Source organism: Cnephaeus nilssonii (assembly GCF_951640355.1).
Source record: "Cnephaeus nilssonii genome assembly, chromosome: X".
Classification (NCBI taxonomy): Eukaryota; Metazoa; Chordata; class Mammalia; order Chiroptera; family Vespertilionidae; genus Cnephaeus; species Cnephaeus nilssonii.
In genome coordinates this window covers 27,457,419-27,479,792 of record NC_137071.1, presented here as the reverse complement: position 1 = coordinate 27,479,792, position 22,374 = coordinate 27,457,419, and the positions used below count along the sequence as shown (strand labels likewise).

Below are 22,374 nucleotides of genomic sequence, written 5' to 3'. Positions count from 1 at the left end.
TGTTTTAATACATAACATATTACAGGCTCACAATTGATTATCTGAAATTCAAAATTCAAAAAACTCTGGAATTCTAAGTTTTTTCATAACTGGTTTGGCAACAAAACCTGACCCAAATGGATATAAGGCTCTTCTTTCTACCTTTCTCTCACTTAATGTGAATATTCATACATCTGATGGCAGAAATATTAATATGTTCAACTAAAGACTGCCTCCTCAGACCCTGCTATGAATGTTACATCATATATAGCATATCAGCATTGGTACTGTATTACTTTCTAAAATACATATTTTATTGAATTTATTGGGGTGACATCTATAATAATAAAAGTGTAATATGCTAATTAGACATGATGAAGCTGGGGCTGTGAGGGAAACCCGGCTCCCGGGTGCCTGCCGGCAGCTGGAGCAAAGCCTGGGTCCTGGATGCCAGAGGGAAGCTGGTGACGGCAGCCGGGAGAAGGAAGGCCTACTCTTGCACAGATTTCATGCATCAGGTCTCTAGTTGGTTAATGAAATCATATAGGTTTGAAGTGTAAAATTCTGTAATACATCATCTGTATATTGTATTGTGTGTTCACCACCCAAAGTCAAGTATCCTTCCATCACCATTTATTCTTCCTTTACACTCTTCTATCTCCCTCTGGCCCCCTTTCCCTCTGGTAATCACCATACTATTATTTGTGTCTATTAGGTTTTGTTTTGTTTCTGTTTAATCTAAAGTACATATTTTTAAATCTGAATAACAGAAGACCATAGGCCCCAAGGGTTTTGGATAAGGAATTGAAGCCCTATAAGGCCAGGTAGTTATTAACCTTTTGCACTCGGATGTCGAGTGTGACTGGACACGGTTAGCATCGGTAGCAGCTCTTTTTATACTCTTTGAATGTATCAATAATTTGAAATATAAAAAAATCCAAATAAGTAAGTTTGTATGAAAAGAAACTCCAGTTTTTTATTTTACTGCCATGCTTTGTAAAATCTGGGGTATTTAAAAAATTAAATCCCGAGTAGAATAAAGGAATCGAGAAAAAAGCAAGCGAGCGCAAAGGGTTAAGAAGAAACTAGCTCACTGGACTTCCTCATCAATCCTATATAATAAAAGGATAATATGCAAATCGACCGAATCGCGGAACAACCGGTCGCTATGATGCACACTGACCACCAGGGGGCAGACGCTCAATGCAGGAGCTACCCCCTGGTGGACAGTGTGCTCCCACAGGGGAAGCACCACCGCTTAGCCACAAGCCGGGCTGAAGGCTGGCGAGCCCGACACAGCTGCAGTGGTGGTGGTGGTGGTAGTGGCAAGAGCCTCTCCTGCCTCTGCAGCAGTGCTAAGGATGTCCAACTGTGGCTTAGGCCCGCTCCCCCTAAGCTGTCAGATCAGTTGGACATCCCCTGAGGGCTCCCAGACTACTAAAGGGCGCAGACCAGGCTGAGGGACTCTCGACCCCCGCCCCCTGCCCCGTGCACGAATGTCATGCACTGGGCCTCTAGTAAAAAATAAAAAGGTTGATTATGCATTTCCACCAAAAGAGAAAAATTATAAGATCCCTCTGTAATCCCAACAGTCTAGATTTATCTGAGATATGTCTTTCTCAAGAAGTAAGGATGATGGTTATTGCCAGCATTCATGTGAAGGATTGATTTCTTCTTTCAACATCTCTCATAATCAATATCAGAGAAACAAAAACAATTTCAATAGTATTAACTAGTAGGCTTTTTAAAATATATGTTTTTATTGATTTCAGAGAAGGGAGAGGGAGAGAAACATCAATGATGAGAATCATTGATTGGCTGCTCCTGCACACCCCACACTGGGAATCTAACTCGTATGCCCTGACTGTGAATTGAACCCTGACCTCCTGGTTCATAGGTCGACGCTCAACCACTAAGCCAGGGCTTAACTAGCATGTTTTAAATTTAACCATATGATTAAATGCCACAGATTTTGCTATTTTCTATATTGAGATACCATTCAGTGAGTATAACTAAATAAATATTAAAATTTTAAATATTACATCTATAATAAGGAAGGAAAAGAAAATTTTAAAAATTAGCTTTACTTCAAAGAAAAGGGGAATTTCAAAATCAATCTAAACCATTAGTCTGAGTATCCAAGAGGCCAGAAAAGAATTTGTTAATCAATTATTAGTTAGGTGAATTTTTATAAACTATTCATTATATTAGTCAAGCATTGGGCAGAACAAACAAAATTGGCATTTGTTTTTTTTAAACAAATCCAATTCCACTGACTAAATTATGGCATGTTACTCCATTACTTTTAGCCTAATATACTACACAACTCATATATGCCCATGTTTTAGATACTATATTGCCAAATCTTAATTCTATAATTGTAGTAAAAAGGATGCTTCAAATAACTTATTTGTTTAAAAATACTTGAGATTCAATGATCCCTCAGTAGTCATAATAATTTCACAAACATTAATATATCTAACAAAATGTATGTACACTTAATGAGATCTAAAAAAGCTTAAGATTTAATTTGAGCTTTAAAAATAATGCCTTTTAAGATGTCACTCAAAAGGTGATGTCAGAGGAATGGCAGCATGAAAGAGCCCTTTGTCTTCTCACCTTGAAATTTCAACAACTTAGCCAACTATAATTCAACAAAGACATCCCTGCTCAACACAGATGCATGCCTGAGGTACCCGCACATTGAAACATATAAAGGTGGGTAAAGGGGAAGAAGAGAAGGGAGAAAAGTGAAGATGGCCCCCAGATGCAGTCCTGCAGCCGGGAGTTAGCAGCTTGGCCTGCTGGGATAGTGGAGGAAGCTGGCAGTAGCAGGAACAGAGGCAGGGGGCAGGGGTAGCTGACCAGGGTGAGCAGCAAGGGAGCAAACAGTGTCTGAACCAGCAGATCCCTAAGAGACTAAGCAGCGAGGAAGTGAAAGTGTCTGAGTCAGCAGGCTCCTGACAGAGCACAGGGTTCTGCTGTGTGACTTTCTACCATTAGGCTGGCAGTAATGTTTCAAAGAAATGGAACCACAGAGCCCGCATGGAATCCCCAAACTCAGCCTTTGCCTTTGGAGTTGGATTAGGAGCATATTATCTGTAAACCAAGAGCTATTGCATTAGAACCGCTGTATTCCTCTGTGGTTTACCCCTAGTTAGAGTGCTTAGGGCAGGACTCATGGAGGTCAGGGGTCACCATTAAGGTGAGAGCAAACTAAAACCAACCCCAAGTAGCACTGCTGTACTATCTTAGGGAAGCTGCAGAGGTTCATGACTGGGAGCTCACAGAGGTAAAAAATCTGGCAACTCAGCACCATCTACTAGAAAAAGTAGAAAGACCTCTTTAGAGATAAATGTGTAGGCAAAGGAGGACAGCAAATACCATGAATAACCATAGTAATGAGATGACCAGAAAGAAAATGAAAAATACCCAGAAAGTAAGCTGGAACAGATAGAAATATGTGATATAAATGACAGATATTTCAAGATTGCAGTTCTAAAAATACTAGACAAGATATGAGAAACTACTGACAGGAAATTCAATTCACTCAGAAAACAAATCAATGAACAAAACAAGTACTATACTAAAAAGATTGTAACTTTAAAAAAGAACCAAACAGAAATCCTAGAAATGAAGCATGCAATTAAGAAGATTAAGAGTGAACTACTAAGAATAGAAAACAGAGCCAACCAGATGAAGGAAAAAATTAGTGGTGTTAAATATAGGAATCTAGATATGATGCAGAGGGAAGAAGAGAGAGACCTGAGCATAAAAAAAATAAACTGAGAGAGGCACCTAAGGAGAAACCAAGATGGCAGCATAGTTAAACATCTAAACTGCAGCCTCGCACAACAATTTCAAAAATACAACTAAAAGAAAACAGACATCATCCAGAACCACAGGAAAGCTGGCTGACTGGAAATCCTACAACTAGAAGGAAAGAGAAAACCACAAGGAAAATCAGAGGAGCTGTAAAAGCCTGAGGTACAGAGACATGGGCGCGCGCGTGCAGAGAGGACGGAGCCGGAGAGGACGGGTGGCTGAGTGCCTGGCTGACGTTCTCTAGCGGGAAGGAGATAAAAGCTCCAGACTGCGCTGAACCCCAGTTCCGGGCAAGACCCTGGGGACCCAGGCTCATACTGGGGGAATCTGGGCTGTAAGGTGGAAACTCAGGGGAGCGGCGAAAGGCAGAGCTCCGGAGGCGCGCACGGGAATGCACGCAGAGGACGAACTGTTGACTGTGCCACTGAATTGCCCTAGCGGGAAGGAGACAAAAGCTCCGGACTGCGCTGAACCCCAGTTCGAACTGCACTGAACCCCAGTTCCAGGCGAGAATCTGGGAATCCAGATTCATTGGGGGAGAAACTAGACTGTTTGGCAGCGGGTGAAACTCCAGGGCGCCTTTCTCTCAGAGGTGCTTGCATCGAGTACCGCGGGACACTGAGGGACACTGAGACCCAGGAACCTCATAGGGCGGGGCTGATGGGAAGCCAAGGCTTTAGGCTCCACCCTGAAACTCCGCCCCATCCAAGCTGAGCACAGAGGATTTTACAATTTTGCAAGTCTAGTCAAATAAGGCTGTCTCCCGGCGTACACACAGCTGATCCTCACAGCCAACTGGCCTGGAGGTCAACTCCTCCCACTGATACCAACAACAATCAAGACTTAAATACAACAAGGATGTACACACAGTCCACAAAGGGGTGCACCAAGAGTGTCCACCTCAGGTAACTGGGAAGGCCGAGCCACTGGCCCATATAGGACAACTAGCACACAAAGCTACCCTACCAACTCAGGGAAACAGCGAAAATGTGGAGACAAAGAAACGGATCAAAAACCAAAGAAATGGAGGAAAACAAACGACTGGAGATAGAGTTCAAAACCACGGTTATAAGGTTTTTCAAGAATTTCCTAGAAAAGACCAATAAATTTAGCGAGACCCTCAAGGATATGAGAGAGACCCTCGAGGATATGGAAAAGGACCAACTAGAAATTAAACATACACTGACTGAAATAAAAAATATTATACAGACACCCAACAGCAAACTAGAGGAACGCAAGAATCAAGTCAAAGATTTGAAATACAAAGAAGAAAAAATCACTCAACTGGAAAAGCTAAAAGAAAAAAGAATCCAAAAATTTGAAGATAGTGTAAGAAGCCTCTGGGACAACTTCAAGCGTACCAACATCAGAATTATGGGGGTGCCAGAAGAAGAGAGAGAGCAAGATACTGAAAACCTATTTGAAGAAATAATGACTGAAAACTTCCCCCCACCTGGTGAAAGAAATAGACTTACAAGTTCAGGAAGCACACAGAACCCCAAACAAGAGGAATCCAAAGAGGACCACACCAAGACACATCATAATTAAAATGCCAAGAGCAAAAGACAAAGAGAGAATATTAAAAGCAGCAAGAGAAAAACAGTTAATTACCTACAAGGGTGCACCCATACGACTGTCAGCTGATTTCTCAACAGAAACTATGCAGGCCAGATGGGAGTGGCAAGAAATAGTCAAAGTGATGAATAGCAAGAACCTAAAACCTCGGGTACTCTACCCAGCAAAGTTATCATTCAGAATTGAAGGTCAGCTAAAGAGCTTCACAGATAAGAAAAAGCTAAAGGAGTTCATCAACACCAAACCAGTATTATATGAAATGCTGAAAGGTATTCTTTAAGAAGAGGAAGGAGAAGAAAAAGGTAAAGATAAAAATTATGAACAACAAATACATATCTATCAACAAGTGAATCTAAAAATCAAGTGAATTAAAAATCTGATGAACAGAATAAACTGGTGAATATAATAGAATCAGGGGCATAGAAAGGGAGTGGACTAACAACTCTCAGGGGTAAAGGGGATTGGGGGGTGCGGGAAGAGACTGGACAAAAATCGTACACCTATGGATGAGGACAGTGGGGGGGACGTAAGGGAAGAGGGTGGGATGGGAACCAGGTGGAGGGGAGCTATAGGGGGGGGGGAGAGGAACAACTGTAATAATCTGAACAATAAAGATTTATTAAATTAACAAAAAAACTGAAAGAGCTTTACAACTATCTAACTCCATCAGAAAAAGCAATATTAAAATTATAGGCATTCCGGAAGAGAAGGAGAGGGGGCATGGAATGGAGAGTCTATTAAAACAAATAGTTGATGAGAAGTTTCTAAACATATAGAAAGAACTACATCCACAAATCCAAGAAGCAAACAGAACACCTAGTTACCTCAATCCAAAGAGGCCCTCTCTATGGCACTGGGTATTAAAGCTGTCAAAAATAAATGACAAAAAAAAAAATAAAAAATCTCAAAGCAGCCAGGGAAAAGAAGGAAGTGATCTACAAAGGAAAACACATCAGAAGTTCATCTGATTTCTCAAAAGAAATTCTACAAGCCAGAAGAAAGTAGAACCAAATATTCAAATGTCTGAAAGAGACAAATTACCAGCCACAAATAATATATCCACCAAAATTATACTTTAAATAAATATGAAGGAGAAATAAAGATATTCCCACACATACAGAAACTGATGGATTTTATCACCAGAAAACTTCCATTGCAGCAAATACTCAAGGGAGTTATTCTACCTGAAACAAAGAATATAAGATCCCACACAACACTAAGAGTAAGATGACCAAAAAACTTAAAAGCATAAAGAGGGATAATTTGTGACAACAAAAACATAAAAGGTGAACTAGCAAAAGAGAATGAAGATCAGATGCACGCAAAAGAAAAAAAAAAAAAAAAGCTAGGGTATATATGTAAGTTTATTTTTTATAAACCTAAAGGTAACCACACACAAATACTGACAAAACAGGACACATAGCTTAAAAAAAGAGGGAACAGTGGAAAGAAGTATGCAATACCATCAAACAAAAACAACAGATACACAAAGGAAAAGGACCAATGGAGATAGAGAACTACCAGAAAAAATAAATAAATAAAATGGCTATAGAAAATCCTCATACATCAATAATTACCCTAAATGTAAATGATCTGAATTCCCCAATAAAGAGGCAGAGAATAGCAGAGTGGATCAAAAAACAAAACCCAACAACCATATGTTGCCTACAAAAGACACATCTGAGCTGCAAAGACAAAGGAAGATTCAAAGTAAAAGGGTAGACAATGATTCTCCGAGCAAATAACATCCACAGAAAAGCAAATGCAGCCATACTTATACCTGACAAAATAGATTTAAAGATAAGAAGAGACAAAGACACACACTTTATAATGATAAAAAGAATACTACATCAACATAACACTTCTTAATATTTATGCACCCAACCAGAGAGCACCGAAATATATAGAACAACTACTCACAGAATCAAAGGGAGAAACAGGGAGAACGGCCTTAGGTAGAAACTCATCAACACCACCAACAAGACAGGCCTTGGAACTGCCCCTCGACCCAGCACCCACTCCAACCAATATCCTGCTACCCCAGCTTCAGACTCGTGGAACCTGGGACCTCCACCTCCAAAGACACAGCTTTCCGCAGCTCAACAGAGAGGAATCGACAGGACTACTCCAGCCATGAAGACAGAAGAGAAGCAGTCCAGACATGGAAGATGCTGACTTGGTCTTCCCATACTAGCAGTTAGCAGCTGTGCATCACTGCAGGTTGCCCAGGACCAAACCAGAGAGAGTCGGACCTGCATTACCACCATTTCTCCACCATCCAGAACTGTAATGTCAGTGCTGACATGTACACATAAGGAACTGTTGGACATTGTAATTGGGTCTCAAAAGAACTGTTGGCCCAGAAAGAAACTCACTACAGACTGATTCATTTCCTGTCACCATAACCATTATTGCTTGTCTCAATTTCGGTTCTTATAAGTGTATTTCTAATAGCACATGATCTCACTCATCTAGTGGAAATAATGAACAACATAGACTGATGAACAAGAACAGACCCAGAAACAAGGAGGCACGGATCAGACTGTCTGGCCTCAGAGGGAGGGTAGGGGGGGGGGGGTGGGGGTAAAGGGGAGAGATCAACCAAAGGACTTGTGTGCAAGCATATGCACCTAACCAGCGGTTAAGGATAACAGGGGGGTGGGGGCATGTGTGGGGAGGGGTGTGGGATGGGAATGGGGGCATGAGGACAAATATGTGATACCTTAATAATAAAGAAATTTAAAAAAAAAATTAAAGGGAAAAAAAAAGGGAGAAACAGATGAAAACACAATCATAGTTGGGGACCTTAATACTCCATTCATAACTCTTGACAGACCAAACTCTAGACAGACCAACCAAACAGAAAATCAATAAGAAATATTGGCCTTAAAGTAAACACTGCACTAAATGGACATAATTGACATTTAGAGAACCTTTCATCCCAGAACATCCAATTATACATTCTTCACCAGTGCATATGGAACATTCTCAAGGATAGACCATATGCGGGGTCACAAAACTAACATCAATAAATTCAAGAACACTGAAGTTATACCAGGCATATTCTCCAATTATGATTGCTTGAAATTAAAAATCAACTGCAAACAGAAAGTAAAGAAACCCACAAATACATGGAAATTAAACAACATACTCCTAAAAAATGACTGGGTCAAAGAAGAAATAAAAGATGAGATAACAGGATATGGAGAGACAAATGAGAATGACAATACAACAGATCAAAACTTCTAGGATGCAGTGAAAGCAGCAATAAGAGGGAAATTTATATCATTACAGGCCTATCTCAAGGAACAAGAGAAATCCCAAGTAAACAACCCAACATCACATCTTAAAGAACTAGAGAACCCAAAGTCAGCAGAAGAAAGGAAGTAAGAAAAATAAAAGCAGAATTGAATGAATTAGGGGAAAAAAAGACTATACAAAAAATAATAATAATACAAAGAGCTGGTTCTTTGAAAAAGTTAAAATTGACAAACCCCTGGCTAGATTCACTAAGGAAAAAATAGAAAAGACCTATATAAACAAAATGAGAAATGATAGAGAAGTCACCAGACATCACAGAAATAAAAAATATCATACTAGAATATTATAAAAGACTATGCCACCAAGTCAAATAACCTAGAAGAAATGGATAAGTTCCTAGAATTATATAACCTTCCTAGTCTAAAACATGAATAACTGGAAAATCTAAATAGACTGATCAGTCATTAGGAAATTGAAACACCCATCAAAAATCTCTCACAAAAGAAAAGTCCAGGAATAGATGGCTTCACCAGTGAATTCTACCAAACATTCAAAAAAGATTTAAAACTTACCCTTCTTAAACTGTTCCAAAAAATTGAAGAAGAGGCAATTATTTCCTAACACATACTATGAGGCCAATATAACCCTGATACCAAAACCTGGTAAAGATAACACAAAGAAAGAAAACTAGAGACCAATATATCTGATGAATACAGATGTAAAAATCCTACACAAAATACTAGCAAATCGAATACAACAGTACATCCAAAAAATAATAGATCACGATCAAGTGGGGTTCATTCCAGGGGCATAAGGATGATTAAATGTATGCAAATCATTCAACATAATACACCACATTAACAAAAGAAAAAAGAAATATAATATGATCATATCAATAGATGCAGAAAAAGCACTTGGTGAGATACAACATCCATTTATGATTCAAACACTCAATAACATAGGAATAGAAGGAAAGTACCTCAACATAATAAAGGCCATCTATGATAAACCCTCAGCTAATATACTCAATGGTGAAAAACTGAAAGCTTTTCCTCTATAATCTAGAACAAGACAAGGATGTTCACTCTCACCACTCTTATTCAGCATAGTGGTTTAAATCCAAACCAGAGCAATAAGGCAAGAGAAAGAAATAAGAGGCACCCAAATAGGGAAGAAAGAAATCAAACTGTCACTTTTTGTGGAAGACATGATTCTGTACACAGAAAACCCTAAACACTCCACACATAAAAACAAAAACAAAAAAACTATTAGAAATAATTAACAAATACAGTCAAGTTGCAGGATAGAAAACTAATGTGCAAAAAATCCACCACCTTCCTGTATACTAACAACAAAACTTCAGAAAAAGAAATGAAAAGAACAATTCTTTTGCAATTGCAACCAAAAGAATAAAATAACTAGAAGTAAACGTAACAAAGAACATGAAAGACCTATATACTGAAAATTAGAAAGCATTATTAAAAGAGATTAAAAAAGATACAACAAAATGGAATAATATTCCGTGTTCATGGATTAGAAGAATCAACATAGTTACAATGTCCATATTACCAAAGCAATATACAGACTTAATGCAATCCCCATCAAAACCCCAATGTCATTTTTTAAAGAAATAGAACAAGAAATCATCAGATTTGTATAGAGCCACAATAGAACCCAAATAGCCAAAGCAATCCTGAGAAAAAAGAACTAAGCTGGAGGTATCACACTACCTGATTTCAAATTATACTACAGAGCTATGATAATCAAAACAGCAAGGTATTGGCAGAAAAACAGACACACAGATCAAATGGAACAGAATAGAGAGCCAAGGTATAAAACCAAATGCATATGAGCAGATAATTTTCGACAAAGGAGCCAAAACCACACAATGTAGTACATATAGTCTCTTCAATAAATGGTGCTGGGAAAACTGGAAATCCATATGCAAAAGAATGAAACTGGATTACAGTTTGTCCCCATGTACAAAAATTAATTCAAAATGGATCAAAGACCTAAATGTAAGACCTGAAACAGTAAGTTACATATAAGAAAATATAGGTACCAAACATATGAACCTTGGTTGTAGACAACATGTTATGAACTTGACCCCAAAGGTAAGGGAAGTAAAGGCAAAAGTAAATGAATGGGACTATATCAAATTAAAAAGCTTCTGCATAGCAAAAGAAACTGGCAACAAAACAAAGAGGCAGCCGACCAGATGGGAGATGATATTTGCAAACAGTAGCTCCGACAAAGGTTTAATTTCCAAAATATATAAAGAAATCATAAAAGTCAACACCAAACACACAACCCAATCAAAAAGTGGGCAGAAGACCTGAAAATACACCTCTCCCAACAAGACATACCATCTGAGCAGTCAATAGATACATGAAAATATGTTCAACCTAACTGACTATTAGGGAAATTCAAATCAAAACTACAATGAGATACCATCTCACACCTAATAGAGTGACCATTATCAACAAAAAAAGCAATAACAAGTGTTGGGCAGATTGTGGAAAAAGGGAACCCTCATTCAGTGCTGGTAGGAATGTAGACTGGTACAACCACTATGGAAAGCAATCTGGCAATTCCTCAAAAAATAGACAATAGAGTTACCATAGGACCCAGCAATCCCTCTCCTGGGTATATACATGAAAAACTCGAAATCATGTATTCACAAAGACATATGTACCCTTATATTCATTGCAGCATCATTCACTGTGGCCAAGACATGGAAACAACCAAAGTGTCCTGCGGTAGGACTGGATAAAGAAGATGTGGTACATATACACAACGGAATACTACTCAGCCATAAGGAAGGGTGAAATAGAGACATTTACAACAACCTGTGCCTTGAGAACATTACACACCTTGAGAACATTATGCTAACTGAGAAATCAGTCATAAAAAGCTAAAAACCATATGACTTCACTCATATGTGGGATATAAAACTGAAACTTGTGAACACAAGCAGTGTGATGGTTGCCAGAGGGAAGGGGATGGGGGGGAAAAGGGGTAGGAGTCCTAATATATGGTGACAGAAAAAGATTTGACTTTGGGTAGTGAGCACATCTTACCTTATAAAATAGTAATATGCAAATTGACTGCATCTTCGCTACACCCGAGCCACGCCCACCAGCCAAAGCCACGCCCACCAGCCAATCAGGGCGAGTATGCAAATTACCCAACAAAGATGGCGGTTAATTTGCATACGCTGAGGGAGGGAGGAGTGAAGACTGAAGACAACTTGGAAGAGGGAGGAAAAGCAGAAAGCAAGGTGGCTGCCAGAGGGAAAGCACGGGCAGGGCGGGGCAGAGGGAGCGCGGCGGGGCGGAGTGCGGCGGGGCGGAGCGTGGCAGAGCAGGGCGGAGCGCGGCGGGGCGTGGCGCGGCGGAGCGCGGCGGAGCGGGGCGGGGCTGGGCGCGGCGGAGCGGGGCGGGGCGGGGCGCGGCGGGGCGGGGCGTGGCAGGCGGCAGCGGCGCGCAGGTGCAGGTGTGGTGGCCCCAAGGCTGCAGCAGCGGCAGTGCACGAGGCCGAAGCGGCCGCTTGCAGGATTGAATCCTGCAAATGGGCTACTAGTGGTCTAATATACAAATCTTGTAACATAGAAAACCACACCTGAAACCTCTATGTTCATGCTGTCCAATGTCACCCCAACAAATTTAATTTAAAAAAAAAATATCACTCAAAAATGAAAATACATTTAAATTAAAACTATTCTAAACTTTTGTCTGAAGCTTAGAAATAATGAATATGTTACCATATTTAAACTTAAGCCTTTTTTTCAGCACTCTCTAATGCTCTACCACAGCAATTTCACAGTGGTGAGAGGCTAAAGTATATTTCAATGTGATTAAAATAATGGGCACTAGATTTAATAATTAATGATTTTTGCTTCCCATGGACTGTTGCTTCCATAAGGGTACAGACATTCTTAGAAATGAGTTTTAATTGTAAGGACTTCATCTTTGTTTATCTTGTCTATTTGTCTAAGCCAGTGGTTCTCAACCTTTCTAATGCCGCGACCCTTTAATACAGTTCCTCATGTTGTGGTGACCCCCAACCATAAAATTATTTTCATTGCTACTTCATAACTGTAATTTTGCTACTGTTATGAATCATAATGTAAATATCTGTGTTTTCCGATGGTCTTAGGTGACCCTGCTAGCAGTTCTCAACCTGTGGGTCGTGACCCTCAGGTTGAGAACCACTGCTGTAGAGCCTAAGACCATCGAAAAACACAGATATTTACATTACGATTCATAACAGTAGCAAAATTACAGTTATGAAGTAGCAACGAAAATAATTTTATGGTTGGGGGTCACCACAACATGAGGAACTGTATTAAAGGGTCGCGGCATTAGAAAGGTTAAGAACCACTTGTAAGCAGTATAATACTATGGAATATTTTATTTAACTAACCTACCCTGAGCTATAAAATCACTTTCTAATAGGCTGCATACATGGATGTGTTTTGTAAACTGTAAAGCACCACATGAGATAGAATGTATATAAAAATGTCAAGTAGTTTGGAGATATCAAACTGAACTTAGTAAAAAGTAGGGCTTCTGAAAAGTATTTGGCAATAATTCCAAGCTTAGATATAATAACTGCAACTTAAGAATAGATAAAATTTCCAATAAGTGACTGAATGCCCCAATATCATGGAATACAATGCTTCCTAACCAGTGGGTACTCAGTAAATATTCTCTAAATGACTAACATTAAAAATGATAATGTCTCTTGTATTGCTATGGTTGTACATTCTTTAGCTAGTCCTGTTTTTGTAGGAAGAATACAGTAAATTATTATTGGTTATTTAAATGTATGAACCCATGACAACTATGCAGAACAAAATACAATTGCCTTGACCTCTCTCAATATGTTTGTTTTTAATTTTTTCTAAGAGAACCATTATTATGAACCATTCAAACTCATAAAAATACCCAGAAATATTCTTCAGAGTCTCTTGAAATGTCTTGTCATCTAAGAAACTATCACTCTCTCCACTATAACCATCCTTCACTTTCTTATACAAATAAATAGTTTCCTAATTCCAAAAATGAAAAAGCAATGTATTGTACCATTTTCCTTTGCAAGATTTGTACTGTATTTCAGTTACCCTAAGGGTTATAGAGACTTTTATGAACTAGCTTTGATTCTTAATAATTATTTATTTCATTGTTGACTTAAGTAAGGCATTCCAAATTCCAAGTAACTAATTCTAAATGAAAATTTCAGAACAAAACATATTCATTACTTGATATCTAGTTGTTTTTTAGTTTTTTAAAGCTACTTGCTGCTCATGAGAACAGGAGTTCTATTAGTGAGCTATGATCAAACTTCCACCCACAAATCAATAGCATAGGTAACATGGAAAGAAGGTGGAGAAGAAAATAGATAGTGCAGAATTATGAAGTAGAAGCAAAGTAGTAGCTAATTCAGACCAGGACAGAATCTGGCACAGAGAGCTATGTGATAGAAAGAAACAATGGACAGTAAAAAGATACTCATATTTTCAAGCATCAAGTTCAAAGAGAGTAGCAGTACGAGGATATGAGATTGTATCAGTAAAATGTGAGCATTGGGCAATTCATCCCTCTCATTACTCTATAACTTTGAACTTGAAGAGAGCACATTAAATTGAAAAGTCCAGTTTTGCGGGTAGACTGATATTATTCACTACCCTCCCCTACTTCTACTGCTTTTATTTTCTTTTTTTTTCCTCTTTTTGTTAAATTTATTGGGGTGACAATGGTTAATATGATCATACTAGCAGCCCGTTGCATGAAATTTGTGCACATTAAAAGGGGATTAATTAGAGGAAATATTTTAATAGTGCTATTTGCCATTTCTCTACAATAGAAGTGTCAGAGATGAAAGAAAATTAGTAAAATGTATATGAAAATCATCCTCCTGTCAGAGTCTGGGGTGCACCATGGGACCCAGAGTCAAGTCCCTGCCCACCCGCAGTGCCTCAAAATTGCGTTGAGACCCAGACCCAGCCAGCCCCACCCCCATTGGGTGAGATCCAGACCCGGCTGGCCCAACCCTTGTCAAGCCCTGCCAGGCGGGGGGCACAGCCTCAGGTCCCCCAGCGCACCCTCAGGTCCCCCAGCCTGGTGCTGGGGCAGGGGGCGCAGCCTGAGGTCCCTCGGCCCAGCACCAGGGTGGGCGATGCGGCCTGAGTTCCCCCATCAAGCCCCGCTGAATGAGGGGTGTGGCCTGAGGTCCCCTGGCCCAGTGCTGGGGCAGTAGGCATGGCCTGAGGTCCCCCAGGCCGAGCTGGGGTGGGGGGCGTGCCTTGAGGTCCCCTGTCAAGCCCTGCTAGGCAGGGGGCACAGTCTGAGATCCCCCACCAAGCCCTGCTGGGGAGGGGGTGCCACCTCAGGTCCCCTGGCCCGGCACCGGGAGGGGGGCGCAGCCTCAGGTCCCCCGTCAAGCCCTGCCAGGTGGGGAGGTGCAGCCTCAGGGGCCCCGTCAAGGCCCACCTGGTGGGGGGCGCAGCCTCAGGTCCCCTGTCAAGTTCCGCTGGGCGGAGGATGCAGCCTCAGGTCCCCCGGCCTGGCGCCGAGGCGGGGGGTGCGGCCTGAGGTCCCCTGACAAGCCCTGCTGGGCGGGGGCTGCAGCCTTAGGTCCCCTGCCCCAGCCCAGTGCCACGCAGCCTCAGGTCCCTGCTGATTGCTCATTAAGGCTCATTACGGGAACTTAGCCTCCGCTGTGGGTGTGGCCATCTTGTGTTATGGAAACCCTGCCTCCACTGTGGGTGCCACCATATTTGTGATGGTGTGATGGTCAATTTGCATATTCCCTCTTTATTAGATAAGATAGATTTCAGGTTTAGTTTTCTATGTTACAAGATCTGTGTATTGTCTACCTATTCTCACTTTCTTATTGGTTGCCCTCAACTTATAGGACTTGGTCTCTTTAATTTTCACTTGGTCTTTAAATTTTCATTCAACCCTATAGCTTAACTCTTTAAGGCCATTATCCTTTATCTTACTGGTTTTCTATTCTTTTGCAATAAATTAGCCTTGCTTTCTATAAACCCAATGCAAACCTGTACCCTCCTAAGACTAAGACACTGATCTAACATTAGAGTTAAGGATGGAAACAACCAAAGACAATAGCATTCTTCCCAGCCTCCCTGACCCTACTTCTATTAAATTATCCTCTGAAGCCCTTACACCTGAACAAATGATTTTCAAAAATGCATTGGTTTTTTTAAGAATGTTCATTACCACATAGATGTTAAAACAGTTACTATATATATGGGCTAAAAAAAAGTTCACTTAATAGACTGACTATAAATAACATGAATCTGAATTAGGATCATTAGACTTTTTCTCTTGATAGAATTCAAATCCATACAGTAGGAGAATATTAGGGTAGACTTATACTCTAGTACAAAAGTATCCTTGCAATATAATACTGAGCATTTTTAATGATTTTAACCTATATGTAAAGATATTTAATGGAATTAAAAATCCTCTGACTATTACATCTTTAGAAAACAAATGTTCTACACTTCACAGAAAAAAAAATACAAAAATTGTGTTCATGGGCCAAAATACTATTTTCAATCAACTGAAAATTAGTATTGTTCTATGACAAGATGGGCAAAATTGGTACTTACCTTTGATACCAAATCAATATTAAATTTCCTGCCTTCTTTAACAATTTGTGAGTAAGTAATCCTATTTTTCTTTGGTTGTTTTGCAATGTCTTCTACTATAGGCACATTTTCACTTGTTCCCTCTTCTGAAGTTGACCGCATACAAGTTTTATCATCACAACAGTTTTCTTTCACCCTGGTCACTTCAACATCATTTACTTGTAGGGCACTCCCTGGAGTTTGTTCTGTGAGCACTTCACCGCTCACAGTGCTTAATGACTCATCTTCTGTAGGCAGGCAGGCAGAATTTGCAGCTTCTGTGGAGTTTGCAGATGTCATTGAAGAGTGATTTTTCTGCAGTGCACCAGCCTCTTCGACACCTTCATGCAAATCCTGACTAATGAGAAATTATAATAACAATCAATACCACATTTTTTTATAATTGTACTTGGTTGCATTTTTATATTTTAACTTGTAATCACAATTTTTATTTCTTTACCCCATTGAATCTTATTAAGTTCACTGTATGTTTTGCCTTCTGTGACCCACACATTAAACATTCATCTGCTCAGGTTTCAATACAATGTGAAACATAATTAAGATTTATGACTCAGTGGTTGAGCATTGACCTATGAACCAGGAGGTCACAGTTCGATTCCTGGTCAGGGCACATGCCTGGGTTACTGGCTCAATCCCCAACAGGGGCAGACAGGAGGCAGCTGATCAATGATACTCTCTCATCATTGATGTTTCTACCTCTCTTTCCTTCTCCCTTCCTCTCTGAAATCAATAAAAATATATTTTAAAAAAAGATTTGAAAAACACAAATATTTCAGTGTTTAGCAGACTGCGTTACAGTACATTTTTGAGAATTATTTTGCCTTTTTAAAAATTTTCTTTTTATTAAATTTATTGGGGTGACACTGGTTAACACAATTATACAGGTATACAATATAATTCATCATCTGTACACGGTATTGTGTGTTTACCACCCCAAGTCAAGTCCCCGTCCATCACCATTTATCCCCCTGACACCCTCCTCCATGAGCCTCCTCTGGGCAATCACCACACTGTTGTCCTTGTACAGGAGTTTTTTTCTCTTTTAAAGCAGACAAGTGAACTGTATTTTTGAAACAAATCAAAATAGTGCTCAAGAACTAATAGCAACTCACATGTTAGAATGGCTATTATCAACAAGACAAGTAATAAGAAGTGTTGGAGATGTGGGGAAAAAAAGCCCTCATTCACTAGAGGTGGGAATGTAAACTGGCACAGCCACTATGGAAAACAGTATGGAGTTTACTCACAAAATAAAAAATAGAGTTACCATATGACCCAGTAACTCCCCTTCTGGGTATCTATGAAAAAAAATTGGAAAACATTTACCTGTAAATATATGCACCCCTATGTTCATTGCAGCATTATTCAATGACTAAGACATGGAAAGAATCGAAGTGCCCTTCAATAGAGGTACATAGAAGATATGGTACATATATACAATGGAATGCTACTCAGCCATAAGAAAAGATGAAATACTACCATTTGCAACAACATGGATGGACCTTGAGAATATTATGCTAAGCGAAATAAGACAGTCAGAAAAAGCTAAGAACCATATGATTTCACTCACTTGTGGAATATAAACCTGAAACTCACAAACAGACAATAGTATGGTGGTTACCAGAGGGAAGGGGGTGGGGGTAGAAATCGGTAAAGGGAGCCAATGGTGTTGGAAGATGATTTGACTGTGGATGATAGGCACACAATGCAATAAACAGATCATGTATTACAGAAATGTACACTTGAAATCTATATAATTTTATTAACCAATGACACCACAACAAATTTAATCCACATTAATAAAAGAGAAACATGCAAATTAACCATCACTCCCATACGCCAAGCCACTCCCAGCAGCCAATCAGGAGTGAGTATGCAAATTAACCCAACCACGATGGCGGCCGTCCACAGAGCTGGAGCAAGCAGGAGGCTTGGGTTGCCCTGGCAATGGAGGAAGCCAAGCTTCCCGCCTGCCCTGGCCGGCCCTGACCTCCGCTCAAGGCTACAAAGTTTCAATTATAGAAGATAAATAAATCCCAACAAAAATGGCAGCGGCCACAGAGCTGGAGCAAGAGCAAGCAGGAGGCTTAGGTTGCCCCTGGCAATGGAGGAAGCCAAGCTTCCCACCGCCCTGGCCTGCCCTGGCCTCCGCTCAAGGCTACAAAGTTTCAGTTATAGAAGATAAATAAATCCTAGATACTTGCTTCCAGCCGGCCCTGGCCTCTGCTCAAGGAGGTGCTGAAAAAAAAAAAAAGAAAAAAAAGGAGGGGCTGCGCCGGGGGGTGATCAGGCCAGGATGGGACAGCAGGGGCCATTGGGGGTAAGCAGACCAGCAGGGGGGCCAGTTGGGGGTGAGCAGGCCATCAGTGGGGGTCAGTTGGAGGTGTCAGGACAGTGGGGGGGCAGTTTGGAGTGACCAGGCCAGCAAGGGGACAGTTGGGGGTGAGCAGGCCAGTGGGGAGGGAAAGTGGGGGTGAGCAGGCCAGCAGGGGGGGCAGTTGGGGGTGATCAGGCTGGCAGGGGGGGTATTTGGGGGCAAGCAGGCTGGTGGCAGGGGGCAGTTGGGGGCGAGCAGACCGGCAGGCAGAGTGGTTAGGGGCAATCAGGCAGGCAGGTGAGCGGCTGGAACCAGCAGTTCCAGATTGTGAGAGGGATGTCCGACTGCTTGTTTAGGCCCAATCCCTGTAAACTGGCAGTAGGACATCCTTTGAGCGGTCCCAGATTGGAGAGGGTGCAGGCCGAGCTGAGAAACACCCCCCCTCCCTGTGCACGAATTTTGTGCACCGGGCCACTAGTAAAATATAAAATACTAATGGAAAAATGTTTTCAAACATTGAAACCCTACCAGATAAAAGCTTCCTGTTCCTTTCTCTAAACCAAATCACCTTCTTTATCTACTATATTCTGGTCTCATCTCTCCTACTATCCAACCTGGCATCTCTAATTCTTAATTTATCAACTCTAATCTCCATGTGTTGGTCCATATAATTTGTTTATTCTGGGTTATTCTTTTCACTCCCCATAATGTCATAATTCCCCCATCCCCAAACAATGAGGTACTTCAACAATCTATCCACTCTAAGAAAACGTTTAAATTTCACTTTGAAGATGTCGTCCCTAACCCAACTACATTCATCATTCTATTATTACCCCATGCCCCCATAATACACCCATGAAGTTTACCTTGCATTCACTTATCAGTTCCTTTTTAACACAATAAACATTGTAATAAAAAGGGTAAAATGAAAGAATAAAATAACTTATTTTAAATGTCAAGAAATAAAATTCCATGATATTTTTACTGTTATAATCTAGTAATTTTAATTAAATATAATGAAAAAAGGAATTGACATAATTAATGTTACGATAATTTTTAGATCTAGGAAACTATTGTCAGGAAAGCTCTAGTCCTAGATGAATTATTTTGCAAATATTATGCAACTCAAAATCTCTCAGATTTGCCGAAACCGGTTTGGCTCAGTGGATAGAGCGTCGGCCTGCGGACTCAAGGGTCCCAGGTTCGATTCCGGTCAAGGGCATGTACCTTGGTTGCGGGCACATCCACAGTAGGGGGTGTGCAAGAGGCAGCTGATCGATGTTTCTCTCTCATCGATGTTTCTAACTCTCTATCCCTCTCTCTTCCTCTCTGTAAAAAATCAATAAAATATACATATTTTTAAAATATCTCAGATTCCCCATCTATAAAATGGAGATCATTCCATCTGCCTTACTTTTCATGAGGCTGTTGTAAAACAAATGAGCTACCATATATGAAAAGTATTTTATAAACTCTAAAAGATTATTCTAAGATTATATTAATCAAATATATTTTTAAACTTCCCACAGTTAACAAGCAACTCAAAACATATGTTACCTAGGTTTTCTGAGAGCATATGTTGAAAGCTCTTTTGCCACATAACCACACAACAGCACCATTGACATTAGTGACACTCAAAATGAAGGGCGATAATAGGCAATGCTATTTGTATATTTTCTACAACATATACAAAATATGTATATTGTTTATGCTCTGTATTTACTTTCATTATTTTGAAAAGCAATAAACCAATGTGTTGAAGAATTTAAAGTAATAACTTTCAGCAAAAGTTCCATCCCTAAAGATTAAACTGAGAAATGACAGGATAATTTAATTATACTTTACAGATAAGACAGAATATGGCAACTTCTCTTATTAAAGACCATGATAATGACACAGTGAAAATTGATCACAGCAACTGATCTAGTCAGTGGCTCTGTATTGCATTCTGAGAAAGGGGACTTTGCAGAGTAATTGAAATGTACTAGCTAGCCAATGCTGGACAATCTGGAACATATAAGTAAAAACTACTTAAATAAAGGTATAAGTGTAAGGAAAGAAATTATTCTTTGTAAATCTGTTTGATATCCATAGTCAAACTTTTAAGTTTTACTGTTCTCAACATAATAATTTGGTGAAATCTCTAGCACTATGTAAAACATATGCATTAAAAACACAGTAGTGTCCTTATTTCCCATTAAAAAAAAATCACAATATTTTTGAAATTCTGCCAAAATTGAATTTAATTCCTAACTAGAAATTATAAAAACCCCAGAACATTCCAAAAACTTAAACTTCACTCAATTCCTAAGTAAGCAAAATTCTGTTCTTCATTTATAGTAAAAAAAAAATTAAAAAAGATAATTTAACCTTTTGAAGCGAACTTCAGAATAAAATAATAACTCAATTTTATTAATTTAAAATATTTGAAAAGTATAAAGACATATTTGCCAGTTGAAAGTGAATGTCACTGGATTATATGCTCTCAAAGGAATATTTGACTTCCAATGCTACTATAATTTTAACATATAAAGGAAAAAATCTACATCATTAGTTCTTATAAAGGTTTTTAATAAAATGGATTTTGCAAATGAAATGTAATGTTTTTATACTGCTAATTTGAATTTCAAAGGCCATTTACAATACAGTATAACAATATTTTTTAGATAATTTTACTGAATTACAACTGCTAAATACTGCTTTGTATAATGCATTTTTTACTAATTGCCAAAAATTATATATAACCCTGAGAATTTGGGGTAGTACAAATTCTGACAGTATGTAGTACTGCTTATCAATTAATGGTATGAACAAAAGAACACTTCAAAGTGTATGTGTCTTATTGTTGCCTTGTAACAGTCATCCTTTTAGATGAGTCAAATGAAAAATTACCAGCCAGCTGGTTAATTTATCCAGCACAAGTGTTCACTATTTATTTTTCAGTCATTTACACCTTTTCTCCCCAGTACAGCTTGTTGAAGAGATTGTATTCTTTTACTCTGATGTATGCATTTTATTGTAAGGCCATTCATTTCTGGTTTACATTTTATATGTTATACTGCTAAACCAGCTGTTTATTCCTGCAAGTAAATGTTTATGGTTACTCATAAGAGTTACAAAAATCGCACTATCCAAAAGTTTTTGCATTCTGAGAAGTAATATTAAAACAACAAAACTGTAATCAATTTTGAATTGTTGTAACATAATATATTGGTAGACATATTTCACTATGTATTACCACTTAAAATGTTAACACATACTGTAGAATATAGCTGAAATATCATATCAACCTCCTGTCAACTTCTTTAAGAACAAGGTGGGATATAGCAGGTACTGTTGGTTGCCTAGTCAACAAGCATTAATTACCCTCTACCTCCCTGCCACAGAGCTGGAATTTTGTTCCAATACAGGATAGATCATGATTGATCAAAAACAAGCATAGTAATTTTACTAACCTTTGTTAGTAATTGCTTTTGGAGTGAGCCTATCTAGTTTTAGCCACAAAGACAAGGGAGAGTCTGGTGGGGCTTCTTATTAAAAACTCTCTATTATAATAATAGCAAAAAAAAAGCACACACATGTTAAGAAAAACTCTCCCACTTCTTTTCATTTTTAAAGATTTTTGTTGTGTGAAACCCTTTTTGGAATCATGGCAATCATTCTATAACTCTGAAGAGAAAACTGAATAAGTGCAGAGCAGGCACACCAAATTCTAGTGAGATTAAGCTGCTCAATTAAC

At 39.4% G+C, this 22,374-nt stretch overlaps 1 protein-coding gene across 6 annotated transcripts in view; it reads right to left on the bottom strand.

Moving 5' to 3' along the window:
* Positions 1–22,374, bottom strand: part of CHM (CHM Rab escort protein) — a 259,080-nt gene that overhangs the window by 135,626 nt on the left and 101,080 nt on the right. For 4 of the 6 annotated variants that reach the window (XR_013813233.1, XM_079765428.1, XM_079765430.1 and 1 more), the window contains one exon: positions 16,280–16,655. Coding sequence is in view for 5 of the 6 variants with exons in the window: in XM_079765428.1 (XP_079621554.1) it covers positions 16,280–16,655 (376 nt within the window). In the remaining variant the exon portion in view is untranslated. Of the gene's footprint in view, positions 1–16,279; positions 16,656–22,374 lie in introns of those variants that run through there. The other 2 variants (XM_079765431.1, XM_079765432.1) reach the window with 2 other exon arrangements.